Genomic DNA, 24,440 nt, shown 5'->3' with positions numbered 1-24,440 from the left:
GAGAGAGAAGAGAGAGAGAGAGGACGCGAGAAGGGGAGAGAAGAGAGAGAGGGGAGAAAGAGGTGCTGAGTGTGAGAAGAGCTATGAAATGGATTCAGGGGAGGTGTCTGGGGCCCCGGGTACCCAGTCTGTGACGGACACTCCTTGGAAGATGCCCCCCCCACCCACGCCCCCACCATCGATGGCGCCCCGGCCTACGCGGCCGTGACAAACGGCGTGCGTTTGCATTCTAATCGGGGACGAGCGGCGATAATGCCAAGGTCAGAGAGGACGCGACGGTCGGAACCATAACTCTCCCGCCATCCTTCTGACAGTAACAAGGCTACTGTCACGCCGAAGCAGAGAGAGAGAGAGAGAGAGAGAGAGCCCCAGAGCGGCGCACTCTTTACGAGAACGAACATCTTTATCACGCGATTGAGCACCGACACACTGCGCACACTGTCGTTTACGCTCACCGAAACAGTTAAACCGCACTTACCCCACCTGAGACCTCAGCGGACTGGCATTCTCCTTAGAGGGATGCCAAATATCTGATATTTTTCAGCTTACTAATCTCTGTACTGTAACCAGTATAATTACCGTGGTCTCAAATGTCTGCAGCCTGGTTGCTTTACAGACAGGGCCCTGCGTGGGACTACGGTCCCGTCCCCCTGCAGCCGACCGGCTCCCACAGGGGGCATCCCCGCTTTCTCCCTGACACTAATGCATACAAATGAGGCAGAATTTGTGACTGGATGAGTTTGGCAATAACGGTCGTCCTCTACAGTCCTGACGGCAGCAGGAGAGAGTGTGCACTTTTGACCTCCCCCCACTCCCCCCCACCCCACCCTCCACCCCCTTATCTTTGGCGACACACGACCTCCAGAGTGTCCCTGGCCTACCCCTACTCCCACCCCCTTCCCCTCCACATTCATAATGCCTGTGGTTTTTCAAGGAAAAAAGTAAGTCAAATCAGCATCATTTGTCACCAGTGCCCCTTGTTGTTACAGTTAAAGAGCCCCTCCCCCCTCCCATTCTTAGGCGGGAGAAGACAGGTGATACACATAGAGGCATCATTAGAGGGTAATTGACTGAAGAGCAGCGTGCATCCAAGAATCCACTTTCCACAGGAGTCCTCATCACACAGTCCAGAGAGAGAGATACAGAGAGGGAGAGAGGGGGGGAGGGACACCAGACAGAGAGAGAGAGGCAGAGAGAGGGACAAAGACAGAAAGAGGGATAGAGAGACACAGAGAGAAAGGGATAGAGAGAGACAGAGAAACAGACAGACAGAGAGAGAGGGGGATGGAGAGACGGCATGTGAGAGTGCAACAGAAAGAGAGAGAGAGGACAGGTGCCGGAGCGCAGTTAATTGGACTTTGGGGGAAATGCTCCAAACGGTAAACAGAAAAGGCCCGGTTGTGACACGTGTGACACGGGCAGAAGGGCAGGCCGCCAGAGGGGCGGTGGCAGGGCGCCCCAGCACGCTCAGTCCAGGGCCTCATCTACAGGTGCGGTACAGCACACTCACGTTCGTGACCATGATATCCGGGTCCTAGAGAAGAGGACAGCTCTCTGGACCGCTTCCGTGCAACAACGTCCACGCAAAGCCCGTCGCTTGCAACGCGCGTGTTATTTCCCTTGAGATCTCACAGGCTTGGATCAGCCCTTTACAGCCCTGAACCTGGGAAGCAGCGTGATTTATCAGCCTGGTATCAGCATGTTCCAGCCAGGGGACCGATACTGCGTCAGAGGGGTGCAGCAAAGGAGGGGGTGGGAGGAAAAAAAATCTGAAGCTCTTCACGTCCCACCATAATCACTTCCTGGACCGTCAGCCTCCACTGGAGAACTGCGCTCGCTGTGCTTTGAACTCAATGTTCTCAAAGGGATGGAGCATCAGTTACGCAGTTAAGAAGCCCAAGGCCTTCCTCTTCATTCTGGAAGTGTGTTTTTCCCAAAACACGCTGCGCGGTCGGCCCGGTACGTCAGCGTCTGTAATAAGGCCAGGGGACGCATGCCAGCGTGCGATTGGCTGAGCCTGCATTGTTCTCAGCCAGAAACGGGCTCAACGCACTCCGCGCCAGCCTGCCAGCCTTTCCCCCTGCGACGCCGCGCAATCTGCCAGTCAGTCAGTGTGCCCCCCACACCTCAGATGCCACACGTTCACCCCAGTGGGCAAGTGGTCTCCCCGATCGAAGCCAACTTTAACGCCCTTCATCACACATACACCCCCCCTCCCCCAGCAGCCTCTGCCAAGCCCGTATGATTTACCTGGTACCAGTACTGTGCAACTTATGAGGTCTAGACTCTAGAGGATACTACCAGGCAAATGTTTCTATATGTTTGGCTTGTGGCAACGAGTGTAACAGGAAAAGGTGTAAAGGGGGTTGGGGTGGGGGATGAAGTGTTGGTGGGAGATGAAGTGGAGGACGGAGATTATTCGAGTCGTGTGGTGAGGAGGTGGAGGGAGGGCGACAGGGCGCTCCTGCACCTGTTTGAGGGACACCTGCTCATTGTCTGTGCGCTGGAGCAGATTGCCGCAGTTCAGCGCAGTGTCACCGGCGGTGGGGCAGGTGAGCCGCCACCTGCGCCACCACCTGCGGCTGTTCCAAGATCCCCCCACCCCCCAACCCCCACCCACAGCCATTTATCATCCCCACTCCCATCCACTAAACTCACAGGGAAACTCCATGCCAGCACTGGAATACTAATGCTCCTCACCTCCAGTTCCAAGTTTATTCTAAATTTGTGTGAATTCTTTATTTAACCAGGAAGTCCAATTCAGATTTACTCCTCATTTTCAAGAGGGACCTGATAATTATGAGCCCCAGACAAAATGCATACTGATCCCTTTCCAAACCATGTCAATATATTCCTTACTTTAATGAACATTATTTCTTTCTTACAGCGTCCATCCCACGCATGTGGCTTGGCCAGCATTATGACATCAGAGATGACATCAGAGCATCTACATCAAGTCAGTACAGAATGAACCAATTACACCAGTAACTGATTTCTCAAGTATCACCTTTGTTGTTAAAGTGCCTTCACAGTTAATTTCTTTCATGTATAATATTAGCACACAGGAAGGAATAGGAAAAAGAGACACGTCCGCATCATCATAGGAACCTTCACTTGTGTCTGGCTTCCACCCCAGGACTCACGGCGCGGGACCAGCAGACGCAGGCGGCACTTGTTGGCGCACTGGATCTCCTCCTCTTTGATTCGGATCAGCCTCTGCAGTGCCAGGCACCAGTCCTGCCCCACCGTCGTGTTCAGATTCTGCACACACACACACACGCGCGCGCACACACACACACACACACACACACACAGTTAACTGGTTTATTACTTTCCCCACTCTCGCCCTCAGCTAATGTGTTCTGGCACTAAATGGCAGCCATGCATCACTAAGGCGAGCGCTACACTTCCTTGATGGCCGAGCTGAATTCCCCCCACCCCCTCCCCCTCACTCTGAACTTCACAGTATTGAAAAGTGCTACATGCTGCAAATACAGTCAAACCCATCTTCATCATCCCATGCGTCCAGCAATGCTGACACACTTCGAGTGTTACACGCAAGCCGGCTGTAATGTGAGCGGGTAACAGAGGAATGGACAATTATCCTAGAGAGATAGACGCCGAAGCTCTTTCATCGCAGAGAGTCTCCAGGCTGTTGTATGATGATTACCGTACCTCCCTGTATGAATCACCTGCCGCGCGTCGCTGGTTTCTGCTTACTCTCCACAATTCCTCTTCGGCTTTTGTCTGCACTTTTCTTCATCAAACGGAAGTTATGCGTCTTCGCGGTTTGCATGACGACGTTTAGCAGACGGCCTCGTTCGGAGCGACTCACGCAGATTGCATTTTTATGTGCAATCTATTTCATTAAAGGCCGAATCTTTCACGGGGGCGGTTCGCTTCGCTCAAGGGTACGACTGCGGCACTTCGGCTGGGGATCAAACCCAACGGCCTCGGGGCCACGGGCCCGGTTCCCTGCCCGCTACGCTACGCTGGACAGGGCAGCAGGAAGGCACCCTGAAGAGGACCAGGCGCTGAGCAGAGCAGCGGCGGGAGCTCCGGCTGCTTGCTTACCTGGTACGCGCCCTGAAGAGTGCCCATGAGCAGCGTGATCTCCTCCACGACGGACAGGTCATGCTGCAGCTCCTGAAGCTCTTGGTAGAGACGAGGGGGTCCCAGGAACACCTTCCCTGCAACGCACCACACACCTGTGAGCTCACGTCAGCTGACCCCTGTAACGCCACATCTGTGAGCTCAACTGATATACCGTAACCCACTAAACTGCTGTGGGCTCAAGTAATCTACTTCCTGTAACCGACCACACTGCTGTGAGCCGAACTCATTTACTTCCTGTAACTCTGTGAGCTCACTTTTCACTTCACTCACAGTTGCCCACCATACTGCTGTGAGCTCAATTCACCCTATGCTCATACTCCATATCATTTCAGAACTTATTTCTGATTTGGAAAAAAAAAAAAAAAAACTGGCAAATGTTTGGCTATTGAGAGTAGTTTTTTGTTAGCATATGCCCCAGACGTACCATAAAAGCGAATGCAATATTCAGACGAGGGTAAGTAATTTTTCATTGAACTTAAGTAACAAAAAGCTCCCAAGATCCGACTTGCATTTCACTGATGCGAAGTCATTACGGAAAACTTCCGTTCGTCAATACGGCACACCATTAACCATGCTGATCGATGCGTGATGAATTGATCCCCATTGTTTATGGGAGCTGCGGTGTCGGAAACCAATGAGATCAAAATGAAGCCGTTTGAGGGAGAGGCGCCACGTGGCTTTTCCCGAGCAGGTGTCTCATTAAACGCCGAATGCGCCATCGATTCGAGCGGCGGCCCCCTCTCGCTCCCCCGCTCCCGCCGCACGCTCGCCTCATCGGGAATCCATACCGCTGTTGTTTTCTCCGATTTTACTGCCCCCCGCTCCCGGGCGCGGGGATATTAATCGCGTAATTAAATTCTGTCGCTGGACGCGGGCTCTGGGGACCGCTCGGCCCGTCGCCGCCGCCCCCCGAACCGGGGCGAGGAATAACTGTCACGCCGCAGATTCGGGGCGACAGGCGTGACACGACGTGCCCGCCGGCCCGCGGTTCAGTCGAAGGCATCGCCCCGGCCCTCGGGGGGAAAAAAGGAGGCGGGGGGGGGGGTAATCAAAACGTAGCCCAGGCGTCCGCCCGTCATCCCGAACGGGTATCGATGCCGGAGACGGCGCAGCGCGGTTGGTTTTGGAACTACGACTCGGGGTTGCGGTTATTGGCGCTGTTGTTCCATGGTTTCTTTGAAGGCCTAATCAGCCAGCGTACCACAGAAGGAGCACTGCCAGAGGGGTCAGTATTGAGCCCTGATCCAGCAGCGATGCCGCTTCGGGTTTTACCTGCAGCCTGCGGCTCAGCTGCGCATTTCAGCCCATGTCATCCGTCCACAATAAGCAGTGCGAGTAGGGAGAAGGGAGTAGGGTGTCAGATTTAGAGAGTAGGGTGTCAGGAGTAGGGAGTAAGGAGTCAGGTGTAGGGAGTAGGGTGAAGGGTGTAGGAAGTAGAGTGTCAGAAGTAGGGAGTAGGATGTCAGGAGTAGGAAGTACGGTGTCAGGAGTAGGAAGCAGGGTGTCAGGTGTTTTTTAGATTTTTTTTCTTGTTTAAGATTCACAATGTGACTGATGTGACAGGATAAAATGTGTGTGTGTGTGCGCAATGTGTTTTGTTCTTTGAAAGGACATTTTTAATGTACACACATTGCTTATCTAATGGTGTTTATGTAATATGTTAGTCCGTGTAAGGTGCCCTTGTACGGGTCCTTCCTGTGGAACACATTCAGCGAAGCCCTTGTTTAAAGAGCACTCGTGTCAGTTAGCGTTTGATTCATAAACGTCTGAACAGAGAGACGAGGAACGAGTTAAAACCGCACCTCCGCCGTTTTTATTTCCCCCCCCTCCTCCTTCGCTTCCTCGCGCGTACGAGATTAAGAGCGAAGGAACGAGAGGAATCTCTAGAGTTCCCACACGTTCAGCCTATTTCGCCGATAAATTAGGCTGCGCGGCGCGGGCGGATGAAAAATGGGCCTGTTTTAGCCGAGTTGGAGAATATAGGGGGCGATTTGGGCTCAGGGCCCCGCAGAGAGCTACATACACTGCAGGCCTATAAATAGACGGCGGCGTGTGATGGCTCGTCTGTGCAACAGACGGGTCGGGCACATGAGCGGTGGCGGGGGGGGCGGGGGGGACGGGGGGGCGGGGTTAGTTCTGCCTCTGACGCACCAGACTCTGAGAAAGGAAGATTAAAGCGTTTGCCGCCGTTGCGTAACCGGGCGCGGGTTTTTAAATGGGTCATCACATACGCGACGGGGCTCTGCTTCTCCCCGCGCCTTTCGGCTGACACCCGGACCGGCGCGCGCCCCGGCCTCGTCGAGGGCAGCGACCACAACGGCGTCATTAATATTTCAGACCGGCTCGGTTTTAAAGGCCCGCACAGCCGCGGCCCGATAACATTTAGCGTGGCGGATTTCCGCGGCGGGTTTATCGGGCTTTTTACTACGATGCACAAAAAAAAGGTTTTTTTTTTGCCAGGGAGAAGAAAACATGTTTAACTCCCCCCTGATTGGGATCTCCCGATCTAGGCTTTCTAATTGGAAGCCGGGGGTAATCTGAATAATCTCCGCAGATTTATGGTACCTCTCTAAATATGTTTATGGTCCATCAGAGAGTGAAATGAGATTACGGAGAGAGAGCCCGGGTGTTTAAAAACTGCCAGCTCTGACAATTTCTTTTTCGAAAGATAAAGCCCCCTTGAAACCAGTACGCGGGCGGCTCGCGCTCGGACACGTTCCCTGTGTGAAGACACGCTTAACCAAAGCGACCTTTTCCCCATCATCATTCAGTTTAAGTGCAAACGGCATAAAACTATGAACGGGGGTGCCGGCAGGTGGGGATGGGGGGGGGGGGGGGGGGGGGGGGTACATACCTTGGACACCGCAGCTGCTCTGGCGCTTCGATCCAGAGTGCTGGAAAAGGGTGTCCTTACTCTGGGGGTTCTCCTGTCCGACCTCCACCACCTGCACCTGCAGCAAGGGGGCGCTCCACTTCATGGCGTACTTGGGCCCCACAGGAACCAGACTGCTGATGTCAGGGGGCCCCCTGGTGGAGAACGTAAGCACAGCGTTCGGCTCTCCCATATGCTTTCTAATGAAATATCCTGACAGCACATTTTCCCCAGCTGCAATTAGGAAGAAAAATGTGATATGGTCCTATGATTTGTCATGAAAGCAAGCTGAGCATCGGGAGCGTAATTACAACCACTCTGATCGTCTGTATTTGGAGGGAGAACAAGACCACCTGCTGTTTTTTAATAGGTATATTTTTATTAGTGCGCGTCTGTGATCATAAGAATTGCGAACAGTTCCACAATTTGTTTTAAGTGGAGGCATCAGAAGGATCTTATTTTGTGGAATTCAAAGCGATCATTAACTTTCGCAATTAACTTAATAATTAAGCTCTTCTTCAATCAGGAAGCTTCCTCAGATCACCACATCACCCATCTGCTGTTGTTCATTCAACACAGGCTGAAAGCTCGCAAAACTTGGGGGAAAAAAACCAAAAAAAACGTTACCTTTCTTGAGCTAAGATTCGATCAATGCCACTTTCACATGTACTATCTCTGAAGGGGACGAGAAAGGAGAGATGGGTGCGTTTAATGGCAGAGGCACTTGACAGCATCTGTCTTTTGAGAGCAGGGAGTGGCAGCTGTTAAATAAGAGGCTGTGCGGCCCGGTAAGGTCTGAGAGAGAAGAACCTGCAGCTTTCCCTCTGCTCATATTCAGCCCCTTCACATAAGAGCAGGGAGGTCAGAGACATGCAGGGCTGCTGGTTTTGCGGTTTCCTTTCAATCGGTGGCAAATTTAGGCCCCGAAAACAAGGCTAGCGGACGCAATTAAACATTGAACAGTCGAAACAGACCGAGAAGCAGCAGACGCTGGGGTCTGTCGGGGCTGGAATCCAGCCACCCTGCATCAGAGCTCCACACGGCAAGTGGCTGGGGGAGAGGCATGGCTGGTGAACAGGTGTGGCTGGGGGAGAGGTGTGGCAGGTGAACAGGCATGGCTGGTGAACAGGTGTGGCTGGGGGAGAGGCGTGGCTGGTGAACAGGTGTGGCTGGGGGAGAGGTGTGGCAGGTGAACAGGCATGGCTGGTGAACAGGTGTGGCTGGGGGGGACAGCATGCTGTGACATGTGCACATCTGATGTTGGCACAGATGAGCATGTCGTTGAGGAGGAAGACTTTGCGCTCCTTGGATTTGAGGACCTGCCCCTTCTCCCCGTACACAGTCTCAATCAGCGTCTCACACAGAATCAGCTGCTTCTGCTCCGAGTTCAGCAACTGACAGGTACAAATACACATGGAGGGGTTATACCTCACAATATATATGCACACACGCACACACACACACACACACACACACACACGTATACACATGTATATACACATACATATAGACGGATATAAACCCACACAACATAGATATGCAACACTGACGCACAGCTTTTTTTCATGACCAGGTTACTGCTCTGTATTGACAGATAGGGATACATTTCATCTTTAATTTTCATGCATTTCAAAAACCATATTCCCACAGTGAGGAAATTACAATGGCAAACCAAAGGCAATGAATAGGTGATAAAATAAACCTTGTTTTCATTCAAATATGCAATTTCCGTGATCCTCCTGTGATAGTTAAATCTACGCAATCATCCTGAAATATAAATGTGAGCTTTGCATATCCAACTACACTGTCTCACAGGAAATGAATTATTTCAAATACAGAGATTCTGCAACATTCTTTTGTCGATTCAGTTTTTAATATTGTATACACACCCTCTGGTATACAGCCTCTCCGTTTTTGCCACACTGCGTAAATTCAGAGCGCCCTCTAGAGCATGCAGACAGAACTGTCTTCCATTCCATCAAACAACGGCGCAAATAACAGTTATTTAAGCACATTTGGTCCTTTCTCTTCAGCTTTAGCACAGATGAGTGATTTTGTGACTTTGTCCCAGCCAAAACAATAACATCAGCTCTAATGTTAACTCTACTGTCACCACAAAATGTTATCTGGAGAAAAGAGAGCCAGTAAGCGTGCGTCAATGCTCCCTCTCTCTCTCCCCCTCTCTCTCTCAGCACAGTAAATAAATCCTATGTGGGGAGCTGAGGATTGTTAAGCACTTAATCAGCTGAACAGAGGCCCCAAACGACCATCAGACAGAGCACATGCACACATTTCCAGTGAAAACATCCAATTTAGACTTTACTGTATGTAAAGTCTGAATTAGAGTTATCCCCATATGGGTAAGAGTGTTTATTTGTGTGTGTGTGTGTGCGTGTGTGCATGCTGGCGTGTGTGTGTGTGTGTGTGTGCGTGTGCGTGTGCATGCATGCATGTATATGTATGTGCGTGTGTGTATGTGCCTGTGCCTGTATGTAGGTGAGAGTATGTGAATGTGTGTGTCTATGTGTGCAATTTTGTGCACATGCACACAAGAGCAGGTGCAAGCGCGCACGTGTGCATGCGTGTGTGTGTGCGCCTGTGTGCGTAGGTGCGCTTTCAGTGTCACCAGCGCACACGCCTGGGTGCCGCTCTCTCACGGTCAGCGCTCGCGGTCAGCGCTCGTTCGGGCCGGGGGGGGGGCTGCGGTCACCTTGCTCAGGCTACGGTCGCTGACGCTGCGGGCGAGCTGCTGGATCTCGGCCACCTGGTCGGCCACGCGCTTCTGCTCGTTGAGCTTCTCCGCCAGGGTCTCCAGCTCGGTCAGCGCCAGCTGCAGGGGCAGCCGGTCAGGGTGGCCCCGGGGAGTGTTCTTCAGCATGTCCTGATGAGAGGCAGACAGGAAGAGGAATTACCGAGGGCCCGAGAGATATGTACTGCTCATTATCTACTGATGAGGGCTGCCTGTCCTGCTTAGAACTGCCATTTGTCCATCATGGTTATTATTGCAGGTACTCTTTTAAGTTTGCTGGTTTGTTTTGAAATGCGTTTTTTTTTATTTTTAGTTTGTTTTGTTTTGTTTTGTTATGTTCTGGCAATCAAGCCGAACTGAATTAAATTTACATTCACTTGAAATGACAGACGGAGAGAGAAAGAAAAAAAACGATAAAGCAAGAGAAAACGAAAGAGAGCAAAAGATTGAGAAAGAGCAAGCGACAGAGAGAGAGAGCAAGAGAGCGAGAGAGAGAGAGAGTGAGTGCGAAAGCTGAAGCGGCTGAGAGACTTCCCCCATCCACTGTCTGGTGTGAGACAGCAGGATGCCACCATTTCCCCCAGCATGCCCCCGAGGCAGCGCAGTGCATGACTACTCGCTGTGCCCAGCTGTGAAAATTGCAGTCATCGACCTTAGCCAATCACAGAGCTCGCATGCAGACTTTCACTTCCTCATGCGGCACTCTGAGGCAATTCCAGCGTTCTCACACACCCAAGCGCACAGACACACGTGAGCGGCACATGATTTTAATTACTCCATGCGATGGCAAAGAGCGCAGCCTTCTGGGATACGGAACAGAAGGCACCCCCGGCTGGAGCACTGAACCCACACAAACTTCCCTCTAAGCGTTAGCAACCCAGTGTAGTCGGTTTCATAATCACAAGAAAACGCTTTTTTATTTGCACCACTCACTCACTATAGGTTCTTGCCATTAAGCATGGAGAAAGTGTGTGAAATGTATTTGTCTAACCAGTTTATTCCCCTGTGCACGCAGAGAAGCACAAACCATGATGAGGAGCAGAGTTGCTTGCTGACAGTTACACGGAAAGGCAGAACAAAACTGTAGTTTTGCATATGGCTATTAAAGGAATGTTAGACGGCTCTAAATGCTGACGGTGGTGGTTTCATTCAAAGGACGCAATGAGCCCAGTCCTGCGTGTCAGTACTGACTGTAGACTCCGCGAGTCGGTGCTGAAGGTCGCTGGTGATTGGCCGGCGCCTGTGTGTGTCTGTGCTGGCGGTCAGTTGCGTGTCAGTGATGGCCGCGTGCTCTGCGCGTGATGAGTACTGACCTGCAGCAGTAGGATAAACTGAGGGAAGCGCTGAATGGGCTTCACCATCAGGCCGTACAGGGTGATGCGGTCTGTGCTGGACGCCTGCTTCTTCTGAGCACGGCCACATCAGAGGGAACGCGCCGGTCAGGAGGGAAAAAAAGATTCAACAGCACTCATAGCACTTCACCGCAGTCCAATGCACCGTACACAAAGTCTCTAAGCTCCTTTCAGTCCAGCGTCTGTTTTCAAACCTCTATCAAATCACACTAGTGATAACACTTAAGCACACAAAAATGACAGTCATCTCTCAAAATAATCTGGAAGATCATAGGGAAAGGCCCGTTGAGGCGCCGGCTCAATCAGAAAGAGACTGAAAGAGTCGCTGCAGAAGAGATCAGAGAGGTACAGTTATCGTGCTCACCTTAAGAAACTCCAGGAAAGCAGGTTTGGACATGCAGGCCTTTTTGATGAGAGCCATGGCGTTGGTGAAGTTGTTGACGTAGTCGCTGTACACATTCAGCACCATCGACTTGGAGAACTATAGAAAACATGGGGAATCGAGGTAAACACTAACATTTTAAGACAAGGAGGCAAAGAGGGAGGAGTCCGTTTAATGTGCGACCGCATAGATGCACAGGGCTGTAAAATAAAAATGCTAATTCACGCTCAGCATGGAGGGCCTGGGCCCACCTGTCCCACGCGTTCACTGGGGAGCACGAAACCGAAATTTAAAACCAATCACAGCTTAGAGTTCCTCAGCAATTAAAAGCACGTCTGTGATCAATTTGAGGCGGCCTGTTTAGGGGAGATTACGCGGAATCAAGCGTTTTCCGTCTGATTGAGCACCCACAGCTGCCAGCGCCAGCTGACGCCCGAGGTTCGAGGGCGGGAGCCGGACAGATTAACGAACAGCCGACGGGCCGCGGGAGGTAATTAACTCCTGCCTCTCCGCGGCGACCGCCGCGAGCCGCTGGAAACCCCCCAGAGGAGCTGCGTTGGGATGGGGGGGGGGGGGGGAGGGGGGAGGGGGCGGGGGCCATTCACAACACGTGGGACCCTCGGTGATTAATGAGCCGTTATGCAAAAATCAATCAGGGCCCATTCCACTGCCTCAGCCACGGCCAGCGCTGCCTAACCGGGCGGATTCATAATGATCAATGCAATTATACAAGTAATGGGGTCAGTGCAGCCAAACCTGCCCTTTTTAAACCATAAATAATTAGGAGGCCCAAACACAGAAGCCCATTAGAGATGGCTACAACAGCAAACGAGTGCATTAATCCATTAACCCACTTCTTAAGAGTATCACACGCATGTTCTGAGTTAATCTACAAGGGAAGAGAGGGATTCATTGCACCTGTGTCATTTGTATCAGGACTCCCCATCTGATTTGTATGCGAGGTTACTCACTCCGCTTTTCTATGAAAGGCACCCCTGTCACCGCGAGGCTAATGAGAAGATAAATGCTAGCGCTGGGGTGCAGTTGGCCAGAGAGCCGGGCCTTGCTACTACGACATTTACGCAATGCGCAGATTTCCAAATTCAAGACGTCGCAACTTGGCCCCAATTTAAGTCATGATCCATTAATGGGGCTTTATATTTACCAGGAACATTCACTTGTAAATCCCTGGTATTTATCATTTAAATTCAATGAAGCTTAACTTCCTAACACATGGCAAACCTTTAAAAGCTCATTTTGTCTCAAGGTATTTGCACTGTAGGCAAGCCACACACACACCTTCCATTCTGAATACATTACAATCTGCCTACACTTTGACCAGCTATCCTACTGGATACTAATAAGATCACAGATTATATAGTTTCATGAGTGTAAAGCATTACTACACCTTGGATATGCATTTAGAAACCTCCTCATTGCAAGTACAGTGCCCAAAACGTTTAAACCTTCATTTGGCTTTGACCAAAATTCTCACTGTGACAAAATAGGCAATAATAGCTTAAGTATGTAGAGCTTTTCAATCTCAATACATAAAAAATAATAATCTCAAAGAGCGTTACAGCAAAGGATGAACTCAAATATAATCCACCCATGCAAGCCGACACATTTAATATGAAGACGAGGTTAAATAGCAATTACAGAAGACACCCACCATTCCCCAGTGCTATACCAGCATGAGCAACTAAAACAGCGGGACTACATGAGATGACAAGAGCTGCACTCATGACAAAGGCAAAGGATTTTCACTTGCAGAACTTTAGAAAATGCACATTCTTAAGACTTTAAAGAAGACGAAAGGCTCACAGAGGCCACAAACAGGTCCCCGATGGTCTCGGCGCGGTCCCACTCCGCCACGCGAGAGAACAGCGCGATCTGGAACATGGAGTGGCACTGCAGGATCTCCCGCAGGCGGAAGAAGATGGGCCGGATCTTCCTGGGGCTCAGGATGCGAGGCTCCGCCTCCAGCAAAGGCTTCTGGTACTCCTGGGAGTGGGAGGAACAGGAGCTCAGAAGTAAATAAACGCTCACCGGCCAATTCCGAAAGGGCTTTTGGACGATGCGCTAAACCCAGGCTCATTGTGCCGATGAGGTACCATGGCAACGAGCGGCGAGGTTCTGTTATATCCCATTTAGGCCTATGAATCCTCCCCCCTTATTACCCCAGTAATTGGGTAAATCAATCTGTGGAGGCTGTTCACCTCCCTCCGCTGGGGCGTATTCAATAATCACAGCTTTAATGGACAGGAAGTGAAGGTGTGAATTTAAGCAGCTCATATCCTATACCAGGATAAATACACGCTACCACCTTCATCCCCTCTTCAACAAAATGTGACAAAACTGACAGAGCAAAAAAAACAAACTGTGAAATAAAAAATACAGTTCATTATTACACATGTATGTGTATTACGCCTTTAAAACAGAACAAATATTTGAAGATGTTTTTTCTTTTAGCACCATGGGTTTAATTTCCTATAAATTTCAAAACCAGACATAAGTAAAAACAATTTCAAATCTGAATACTTGTTTGTTTTTCCACATCCGTGCTGCATCTGGCACATTCCCCTGACACATGTACTTCTGAATTATACAGAAGCGTGACTTTAAACTTCTCAACAAATGCATAATCAGTACTGAAAGTGTAGAAACAAAAATTCACCAAGGAATAATTTTTCCGCTACAAACAAACAAAACTGAAGAGAGATGAACAGTTTTTCTTTTTTAATAAAATGTTTTTTTTTTTGTTACATTAGCCATCTAAAGCCAATGGATTATAGACAAAACATCCAGCCATGCGCATGCTACAAAGAAGCTATCTCCAAGACCCATTTGGAATCTAGTCAGCAACATTTTTTTTTTTTTTTTTTTACTATTATCATTTTGTTTTTGGTTTTGTATATTGTTTGCCAGCCCTGAAATGTTGCATCCTGAAAGGCTGTAGAAATGCAAAACAAGTTAGCACCTTTCATTTCTGGCAGGATTAGAACAATATTCAAAAGGAATAATCATGTTCAGCAACAAAAGCTGCCGCAACATAAATCTAGACTTAAAAACACGGCAGGGATTTCTCAGCATGAAAAAATGACACTGATACAGTGGATCCCCTTCCTTTTCATGCCCATATCTTTCCATCTCTAAAGAGAGATAACAAATATTGCTTCATTCACCACTCACAGCAGGTTCAAAAGAAAAATGACTGGACTATATCCCGTTCAGAGTACCTGCTCTCTGAAGATTAAGCTGTAAATGATACGGAAATAGCAGATAAAAGCAGGCTGGCTTGCTCCCAGTTCCATCTTTGATACTGTTTGTCAGATATTGCCATCATTTTTTGGCTGTGGGAAACATTTTTTTTTTTTACATCAGCAGGTAATTTCAGGTCTTTGAAATAATGAATATGAAGATGTGATAACCACATGCACTCACATGGCTTCTGTCGTACTGTGTTCGTGTCCTACACGCAAAATGAATGGAAGAACATTGTTGAGATTTGTAAAGGAATCCTGAACCTGGAGTTCGACTGAATGAGTCGCTGATTACAGGCCAACAATGACACAAGATTGACATGCTTATTGGTATTCATACCTACTGTATGCAGGAGTGTATTTGTTTGAGTATTATTATGAGTGTGTGTGTGAGTGAGTGGGAGTGGAAGTGAGTGAGTGAGTGAGTGAGTGAGTGTGTTTATGTGTGTGTGTGTGCAGTAACTGTACCAGTGGGAGTGGGTGTGAGTGAGTGAGTGAGTGAGTGAGTGTGTAAGTGTGCAGTAACTGTACGAGTGGGTGTGACTGTGAGTGAGTGTGTGTAAGTGTGCAGTAACTGTACGAGCAGGAGTGTGCGTGAGTGTACAGTAACTGTGAGCAGAAGTGTGTGTAAGTGTGCAGTAAGAGCGAGTGGGAGTGGCTGTGAGTGTGCAGTGACTGTGGGAGTGGGTGGGTGCTGAACACGCCTTAATGCCTCACCTGCAGGATCCTCTTCAGGGACTCCAGGTAACTTCGCTCGCTCTGAACGATGGACCCCAGGATGTGCCGTCGGACAACCTGAGGGTCCAGGGCCAAAGCGATCAGACACAGAGAACGCGCACTGCGCAGTGAAACCAGCACAGGGAAACCTGAGGCCTGTTCATCTCAGCCGGTTAAACATAGGTGTGTGTTCGCCGCAGACAAAGAACCATTTTATCTGTCTCTTCCGTGACATAAATTGTGCTGGTGATATGAAACATTTTTTCGCAAGCAGTAATATTTTAAACCTGCTCACTTTCCTGCTGAGTACTATGAAGCATGCCCAGGAAGAAATGTGACTGTTCGATTAACCTTTTCTTTCTTGAGCTGTTAAAGGAATAAATCAGATAGCATAGCATGCTGTCACACCATTTCACATCACATAAAGCAGATACAGAAAGCATCTGCTTATCATACTGGCTTTGTGCTGTAAAGTTTGTGTGGCACCACACTGACAATGACTGACAAGCGGGTGGCACAAAGATGAGCGGTAGGGAAAATGTGCCGTTGAAGAAGAGGACAGAGGGCGCCCACACACACACACACACACCTGCTGGCTGCTCAGTCCCTCCGGCATGGGGGAAAGCTGGGGGGGAGGGTGTTTGTACTCTGACACGTTCACATCCAGATACCCAGCATCATCCTCCGTTTCTTCTGCAGGGTCACAGAGACACAGCCATTCACAAGGTCACCTTCATGGAAAACTCCTGCAGGACCTGTCCCACACTCAAGACCGGACAAAGTCCCTGCTACCCAACTACACTTCCCTCCACCCCTACCTGTTCTCTCTGACAATTATCCACAGCTTCTGGCAACACTGCTCTGAGATGGAGCCCTGTCCATAACCTCAGCAAAGTCTTATTTTTCACTCAATTTAATTCTTAACACAATGTTGTTGTTTTTTTTCCTTCTTCTCTCTCTCCATGGTGAAATGTAGAGTGTTACAGTGATGACGTCTTTTTGCGGGCCAACCCGGACGTTTCTATCCCCATGGATTCCCTCAGCAGTTTCCCCATGCTGTTTTCCCATAGGGATTTCATTTTCTGTCAGAAATAAGGTCTGTGGTTTGCGTATGCCTAAGAGAGTTTCACGTTTTGTTTTACGAGATAAATGACACCCATTTTTATCTCAACCGTGAATTTCGAAGACGTTATTTGCTTTATAAAAGTAAGTCGCTATATTGAAAATACAACGGTTGTCACATACAAGAGGGCTAGTATGGAAACTTGAGTTAATAGCCTTGAAATCCATGGTTGAGATATTAATAGGTGTAATTTATCTCATAGAACAAAATGTGAAACTCTCTTAGGTTCGCGTTTCTGTTCACCACAGACCTTATCAAAAATGCAAACTTACTTCCGGGTTTTAGGACTAAAAACTGTAACACTATTTTGCTGTAACTGCACAATGTAACTGCTAATGCTCTATATAATACCACAGTTATTCATGATTATATTATTAGGAATAATATTTATTCTGATAACAAAAACAATCCCTAATTCTGCGCCAGATTTAACCCTTTTCTCCTGTCATTAAAATGTTCTATTCATTTTCCCCCTCACATCAAAAGGTTTCAGTCATTCCTAAGAGCAAACACCAGCTTGGCTCCATCCAAATTACCTAATAACGTCCAGAGTAAAACAAACTAATGTTTCATTTAGATTTTCTTAATCTAAAATATTTATAATACCTCTTAATTAACAGGGAAAATGTGCTAAAACACCAACATAACATTTAAACGGCCAAGAAAATAATTCAGCATTGTCAAATGTCTAGAGGGTCAAAGTTCAGGTCATCTCTGAGTAGAAAAAACAAAAACAAAAAAGAAACACAGATTCCTGAATTACCTAAGTTGTCCTTTTTGTGCAGGAAGGAGACTTTGCGCATCATGGCTATCTTAGTCTTTTCAATTCCATCTTTAGTCCCGTTTCTGGCTGCCTTCATCAGCTGCTGTACCTGTCATTGGGTAGCAGGGAGAAGTTGGGAGGATGGTATGGAGAGAGCGAGAAACCAATGGATGGAGACAAATAAAGAGAGAGAGAGAGAGAGCATGAGAAAAAAGGGAGGGAGAGAAAAGGGAGGTAGGTCAAGGCACGTCACAGTTTTAAGGGCGCACTTCTGTCCCGAGAGTCCATCAGACGGAAGAGTTTGGTTCGGGAGCAGATTCCCGTGGCATTCCTCTTTAAGGAAGATCCAAGCAGAGAGTCTTCAGCCATTGGATGGGATTAGACTCGTTGGAGTCATTCTGGCTTTCTGCTACAGAGAATGCTCGAACGGACGGGAAGCCTGTGCCAAAGGTATCCGGCCCCGTCTCCACGGGCACTGAGAGCAGACTGTGCCGCTGTCCCCCTTTCTCAGTAAATCCCCGCTCAAACTGGGCGGATTTCTGTCCGCAGTAATTCAGTAGAATTTAATGTGCGACTCCAAGAACCACAATAATTCATTCCGAAATACTTGGCAATGTCTCTTGCGCTACTTTCTCCAGTTATTTATGTCTTAAATGAGAATATTAATGTGTCCTCAATTTCTGCTTTGGAGGAAACGCAAGAAGCACTATTTCTATAAGTGGCTTTGAGGCATTAAGGCAGTTTTCAAACGGAAATTTCTGATCTGAGAAACATGACAGTTTATTTCACATCAGCAACATTATTTATAGAAATGTGGTCAATTCAGAAGGTCCTGTCATTGGTCCTGAATACGTGACCAGCAGAGGATGGTCTCCGCCTCACTGACTGTGTGCCTACTGAGATTTCTTACCACTGGGGAGCTTTCTCCCGCTACTGAGTGTATTTTTTTCCCCACTGGGGATTTTAAAAACTATTTTTACCTCACTTGCTGTTTTTTTTTTTAGGGGGATTCAGGCTTGGGTTTTCCCAAAATTCATATTTCCTGTTTTTCTGTCTTCCTGTAAAGCACCTTTGAGACAGTGTCTCTGTGAGGAACTGAACTGAATGCATAGTCAGGCTGCCTCCTGTAGCACACAGGTCCCGGGTAGGACCACACCAGCCCACCTGCTCTCAGGAGAGGTACCTTGGTGTCATAGCTCTGCCTGATCTGGGTGACGTCACGGCCGCCTAGCCGCATAGCCAGCTCACGCTTGGTCTTGGAGCAACGTTCCTTCAGCCGACGCACGTCTGGAGGGAGCTACGGGCGTTGCCATGGCAGCAGCCCCACAGACAAAAGCAGGAGAGATTGGGGTGGGGTGGGGGTGGGGTGAAGGGACATAGATCAGGTGAGGTGAGCAGCATGTGCATGTGAAGAGATAGAGACAGAGAAAGGAGGCAGAGATGGAGGGAGAGTGGGATAAAAAAAGAGGAAAGTGTCAAGGCAAGACAAGCAAGGCTGGCGTGTTACAGGATTTGTAAAAGAACAACAAGGCAGAGTCTGAAACAGACATTAGATCAGTCATCTACAGGGCAGTGCAAAGAGACTGAGACAGCAAACACTTACAGATGCTTCTGGAAAGAAAGCTTATTGAGTTCAAATAATCTCAGCATGCAGTGCTCCTCAGACAGCTAGGGTTAATGGGGACTAATTATCAAACCACTCATACATGACTCAATTCTTCAGCGTGCTCTATGTATCGAATTGAAATGAACACCGGCCATGGTTCACAATGCTTCTCCCTTTCATATGATAATGTTTTTTTTCCAATGATAGCAAGAGGGAAAGCTTTCAGAAATTTCAGAGATGCTGAGTCAAAATTCCATCAAAGAAAAAACCTGAAAATGGGATGGGAGCAATTGGCTTCATAACAGCAGCATGTGTTAATTGACTATTTGCAAATTTAAGTGTGTGTCAAATGATCAGCGACATCTTTGTTACGGCCAATATCCTGTCAGCTATCAGTACCTGCAAATACTGATCTCACACACTTGTAATTCTGATGGCCTGTGATAATTGGCAAGACGTACTCAAGCTAATAAAAAAGTGGTTCGTTGAGTTCTGCTGTCATCAATAAGGACTGCTTGAAACGGTAGTTAAATCACCTGTGCCTTCAGCTCAGAGACTCAGGAGAATTCTCCCAGGTCTCTGCCAAACTGATGGGACTCAAATATAACGTCAGCTGCTGAGTCAGTTTTTTGCAGAGTTTGGAGAGCAGGAAAACAACATTCTGAAGCCAGTTACTTTAAGTTATTTTAGGAGACACTGCAGATGATTCTCCTTTCCCTTGGATGGACCTTCAAACATCTCAATCATGGTGTAACTTCATGGACAGACTGAATATCAGACTTACTCAAGCTTATAGAACTGACCATGGCATGTATATCAATGTAAACCAAAACGTTTTTGTTTTTAAAAAAACTTCATAATTACTTTACATGCACAAATGATGTGAACAATATAAAAATATAGCATTAAAAAAGAAGATAGCATCCATTACTGAAAATGATCAATCAATCAGGAATAGCATAAAGAAATCATCTAAAAGGAAAGATTCTCAGAACACACTCTAATTCACAACACATAGTCACACAAGGAATCTAAATGTCATAGTATAACATTTCTGTCGCATTTTAGGTCACAGCACAAGGTAAAAGGAGCAAACAATAAGGTAAAAGAATATGAACATTTCAGTTTTAGCCAAACCTTACCAAAACGTCTGCAGGGAACGTGGAGGATCTGACAGCCACCCGAGAGCTAGCGTGTGTCACAACTTACGCGGTCAAGCGCTACAAACTTTTCTAACAGCAGACTATATCACAGTGAAGGGAGACGGGGGGGGGCGGGGCGGGGGGGGAGGGAGGTGACCACAGCGCTAGACAGCGCTACTGCGTGCGCTAACCGGATGTTCCACACTTGCCTCTGGGAGACCCACTGTGCTACACCACCACGGCGCCTCGGACACGGGCCGAGAGCTGAGGCTGCTTCGAGCCGGCCGGGCCACGGAGAGCTGGACCTGGGGCCACGCGGAGGAGAGAGGGGCGTCAGGCGCACGCGCGCTGAGAGAGACCGCGCTGGCTTCCAGCAACTGATGAGGCTGGCTTTGCGGCGGGGAGGGGGAGGGGGAGGGACGTGGCACGCCAGGCTGGGAGAGGGGCACGTGAAGCGGGAAGGGGAAGTACGCCGAGGGGAAGCAGAACCGAAGGGGACTTCTGGCTCTCGGCTGGCTCAAACAGCAATGGCAGCCCTTTCACTGTGTTGAGCGCCAGCTGGGCTGCACACCACTAAGCGAGGCCCTGTTTGATCCTCCCAGCAGCACAATGCCAGTCTGAAAGATTAAGCCATGCCTGCTTGAAAGTGCAATGAAACCACCAATGACTCATCACATTCGTTATGGTTCTTTTACACACAAAACATTAGTTTGCTACTTCCTCTTATTCTATTTTTATCAGTGTAAAGATGTAACGTGATATCATTATGATTGTAATATTACACCTTATGAAATATATAGTCATGGATTGCTAATAGACATGCAACTACATTTTGTTTTACCTGTCATATATATAGTTATATCCTTCCATTATCTATACTAGGACAGGGTCGCAGGGGGTGCAGGAGCCTATCCCAGCATGCATTGGGCGAGAGGCAGGAATACACCCTCGACAGGCCGCCAACCAATCTCAGGGCACACTCGCCATTCACTCACACGCCCATACCTATTAGCAATTTTGAGTCTCCAATTAGCCTACATGTCTTTGGACTGTGGGAGGACACCGGCGTACAGGGAGCAAACCAACGCAGAAACAGGGAGAACATGCAAACCCAACACAGAAAGACCCAGGCCAGGATTTGAACCGATGATCTTCTTACAGTGCTACCTACTGCACCACCGCACCGCCATGTTGAATTATTAAAATCACCATCACAGTGTCCTTTATGGAAGCATTTGCCGATAAACAAACAAAAGCTCCAGAAAGTGGAAGTAACTTGGTATACAACAGAATAGCCGCCCCATATATGTTTATCCTGAATGTAAACCATTTTAAATCGTCATTATTTTTTTGTCTGCCACTAGTCCAAACTGTTAGTAAATGCTGCCCCCTTGTGGAATATATTCAGACTACAGTGTGATGTTCATGAAAGGCCATTGCATCAGCCTTTGAAGATGGATAGATTATAATTTCACTTTGAAGGCCTACAGTTTGCTGCCTTCCTTTAAAAGAGGATGGGCAGCTCCTGGAGGGGTTGTGTGATGAGCTACTTGTAGATTAGACCTGACTAAAACATTTCATATTGACAAGAACATTCTTCAGCTGTAACTTCGGAGCTCATTAATAAATGTATCTAAAATGTCAGATCACACAAAAGATTAGGCTACTTAATCTATTAAGAGTAGAAATTGGCAAGAAATCAATAAACTGACTTTTTTTGCCAATACCTTGTCTTAAGGCCAGACCTGATACTAGGAATAGTAGTATATTAGACATAGTAGATTATCTCTTTATCATTCCTTCTTAACAATATATTTGAGCATCATGGGGATGGGAAGTACTACCCAGTAAGTCCATGAAGCTTTAGAATGCAACAATGTGGTTAATCACAGATCAGTATGGCCTGGTATGTTTTCCCAAAAGCAGCAGTGCCTACATCTTTCATCAGTTTTAAAAGAAACCAGCTGCTTCCCTTTCCCCTGTCAGACTCCGTAAGGAATGCGCAGAACGCCTTGGCTGTTCATGGGCTACTGCAGTGCCACAAGATGATTCCTCTCCTGCACAACATCCTCCCACTCTACCCTTAACACCTCCCTCTCTGTCAGTGGGAGTCTGCAGAGTCAGGCTAGGCAGAACAACCGTTAGTCATAACACACCCATAATTCTGCGCAGGCAGGGCGAAGACGGCATTCGGGGCCTTACCTTGCTGCGTGTGGGAGCTGCTTTGTTCTCTGTATCAGAGTGCTCGTCGTAGCTCTCAAACTCGCTGGAGCTCCAGCCGTTGTCTGCGCCCGCCAGCTCCTCTGTCTTCTGCACATCTTCATATATCAGGTTTTCTGACAGGCAGAGGGGAGAGTGTAACACAACCACTAACACACACACACACACACACAAACGCACACATGTACATGCACAAATACAGACACATGCTCGCATGCACATACAAGCACACACACACACACAAACGCACACATGTACATGCACAAATACAGACACACACACACACTGGCACACACATTGAAGCATATACACACAGACATGTACCAGGGTTTTCAGATTTTTATTTTGTCAAAACAGGACAACATGCACAGCTGGAAGCATAATCATGAACAGGGTCAGCAGCTGTTGGACCTGGGCTGGCTTTCCCCCTTGGAACCAATGTTGGACCGGGGAGTCTTACGCCAGTTCATTAGAAACTAACGCAACATTTCTTCCATCAGTTACTCTGATCGCACATTACACTGTCCAGACCAGTACAAACAATTTGAAAACATTTCGGTCGAAAGCCGGACGTTCTGGCAACCCTGACATATACACATATACATGCACATAGACTAGCATGCACAGTCACCCACAAAAACAAACACACCCAAACCCACCAACGCACATGCTCGCACATAGACGCACACAAACACACACACACACACACATATTCAAGCGCATAAATACACACACACAAACACATACAAACCACACACAAACCACACTGCTGACACATGAAACTCCCAGTGTGTATGCACATGACAACCTGCCTATCAGCCCAGCAGCTTACATTACAGGCATTTAGCAGACGCTCTTATCCAGAGCGACTTACACAACTTTTTACATAGCATTTTACATTGTATCCATTTATACAGCTGGATATATACTGAAGCAATGCAGGTTAAGTACCTTGCTCAAGGGTACAACGGCAGTGTCCTTACCCGGGAATCGAACCTGCGACCTTTCGGTTACAAGCCCAGTTCCTTACCCACTGCGCTACACTCCGTCCAGCACCTGATGTTACGTAGCAATACACACACAGCATATCACCTAAATAAACACACACACACACACATTCTGCAGTGTCACAGTGTCACAACCCGCATATACAACCCAGCAGGGCCCAGCAGTACTGACAGCGCCTGCAGCTACAGACCGGGGTCCGTGGGCTCACCTTCATCAGGGGAGAGGAGGCTCTCGAAGGGCACGTCATCGTAGATCACCTCTGGGCTCTCTGTCTCAGCGGGGGCCTCGGGCTCTGGAGGCGGCTGGCCTGGGAGAGAGAGAGAGGACACGCCCTAAGGCCCTCGCTCCTGCAGACCCAGGTCAGTCCTAACCGTGAAGCACTCCCTCTGAACCCACCGCACCATGGCTATTTCCTGCTGTCCTCTGCAGTCTCTCTCTTTCTCTCCTGTCTGTCTCTCCCATCTCTCTCTCTCTCTCTCTCTCTCTCTCTTGCTGTCTGTCTCTCTCTATCTCTCTCTCTCTATCTCTCTGTGTGTCCCTCCCTATCAATTCAATTCAATTCAATTCGCTTTATAGGCATGCCAAATTTGTACATTTGTATTGCAAAAGCTTGTAAGGTACGGCAATGTATATAAAAAATAAATATCTATCTGTCTATCTGTCTCTCTCTCTCTCTCTATCACTCTCTCCCATCATGTGGAGGCAGAACAGGGGAGGGGGGTGGGGTGCTTCCAAGTGGCAATTTGGTAGTGCACTAGAGTCCGCAGGAGTTGTTTTTCTAGTGTCCCATTGACCAACTTGACATTCCAGAGAGATTTCAGAGTGGTAAACATTCTTCCTCCATGTTTAACACTGTCTCTAAGCTAGGTTTGTGCCTTCAGTTCATATATGAATGATAATCATAATTCAAGCAAACATAATTGATATTGCAAACAAACAAAATTCTATAATTCAATTTAAAATACAATATATATTCCTGTAGGATTCTCGTAACATTAAAAAAATTAAAATGAACTCCAAATAAAAAGCCTTTGAAATCGCTCAGATTATTACACTGAGAATATCGTGTTCCAAAGCATTGAGTCATAATTTACTTTCTTTCATCGGCTCCTCTTAAAGTAAGTGTT

General features: G+C 48.0%; 1 protein-coding gene across 1 annotated transcript in view; it reads right to left on the bottom strand.

The window, feature by feature from the left end:
* arhgef10lb (Rho guanine nucleotide exchange factor (GEF) 10-like b) overlaps positions 1-24,440 on the bottom strand; it is a 93,868-nt gene that overhangs the window by 45,414 nt on the left and 24,014 nt on the right. The window contains 15 exon segments of the mRNA XM_064297959.1: positions 2,824-2,829; positions 3,140-3,261; positions 4,075-4,190; positions 6,971-7,174; positions 8,241-8,382; positions 9,699-9,869; positions 11,051-11,143; positions 11,454-11,570; positions 13,296-13,475; positions 15,452-15,529; positions 16,041-16,144; positions 17,338-17,446; positions 18,521-18,634; positions 22,288-22,421; positions 23,522-23,620. Coding sequence (XP_064154029.1) covers positions 2,824-2,829; positions 3,140-3,261; positions 4,075-4,190; positions 6,971-7,174; positions 8,241-8,382; positions 9,699-9,869; positions 11,051-11,143; positions 11,454-11,570; positions 13,296-13,475; positions 15,452-15,529; positions 16,041-16,144; positions 17,338-17,446; positions 18,521-18,634; positions 22,288-22,421; positions 23,522-23,620 — 1,789 coding nt within the window.

The sequence above is a fragment of the Anguilla rostrata genome, chromosome 11 (genome assembly GCF_018555375.3).
Source record: "Anguilla rostrata isolate EN2019 chromosome 11, ASM1855537v3, whole genome shotgun sequence".
Taxonomy (NCBI): domain Eukaryota; kingdom Metazoa; phylum Chordata; class Actinopteri; order Anguilliformes; family Anguillidae; genus Anguilla; species Anguilla rostrata.
This window is presented reverse-complemented; position numbering and strand designations above follow the sequence as displayed.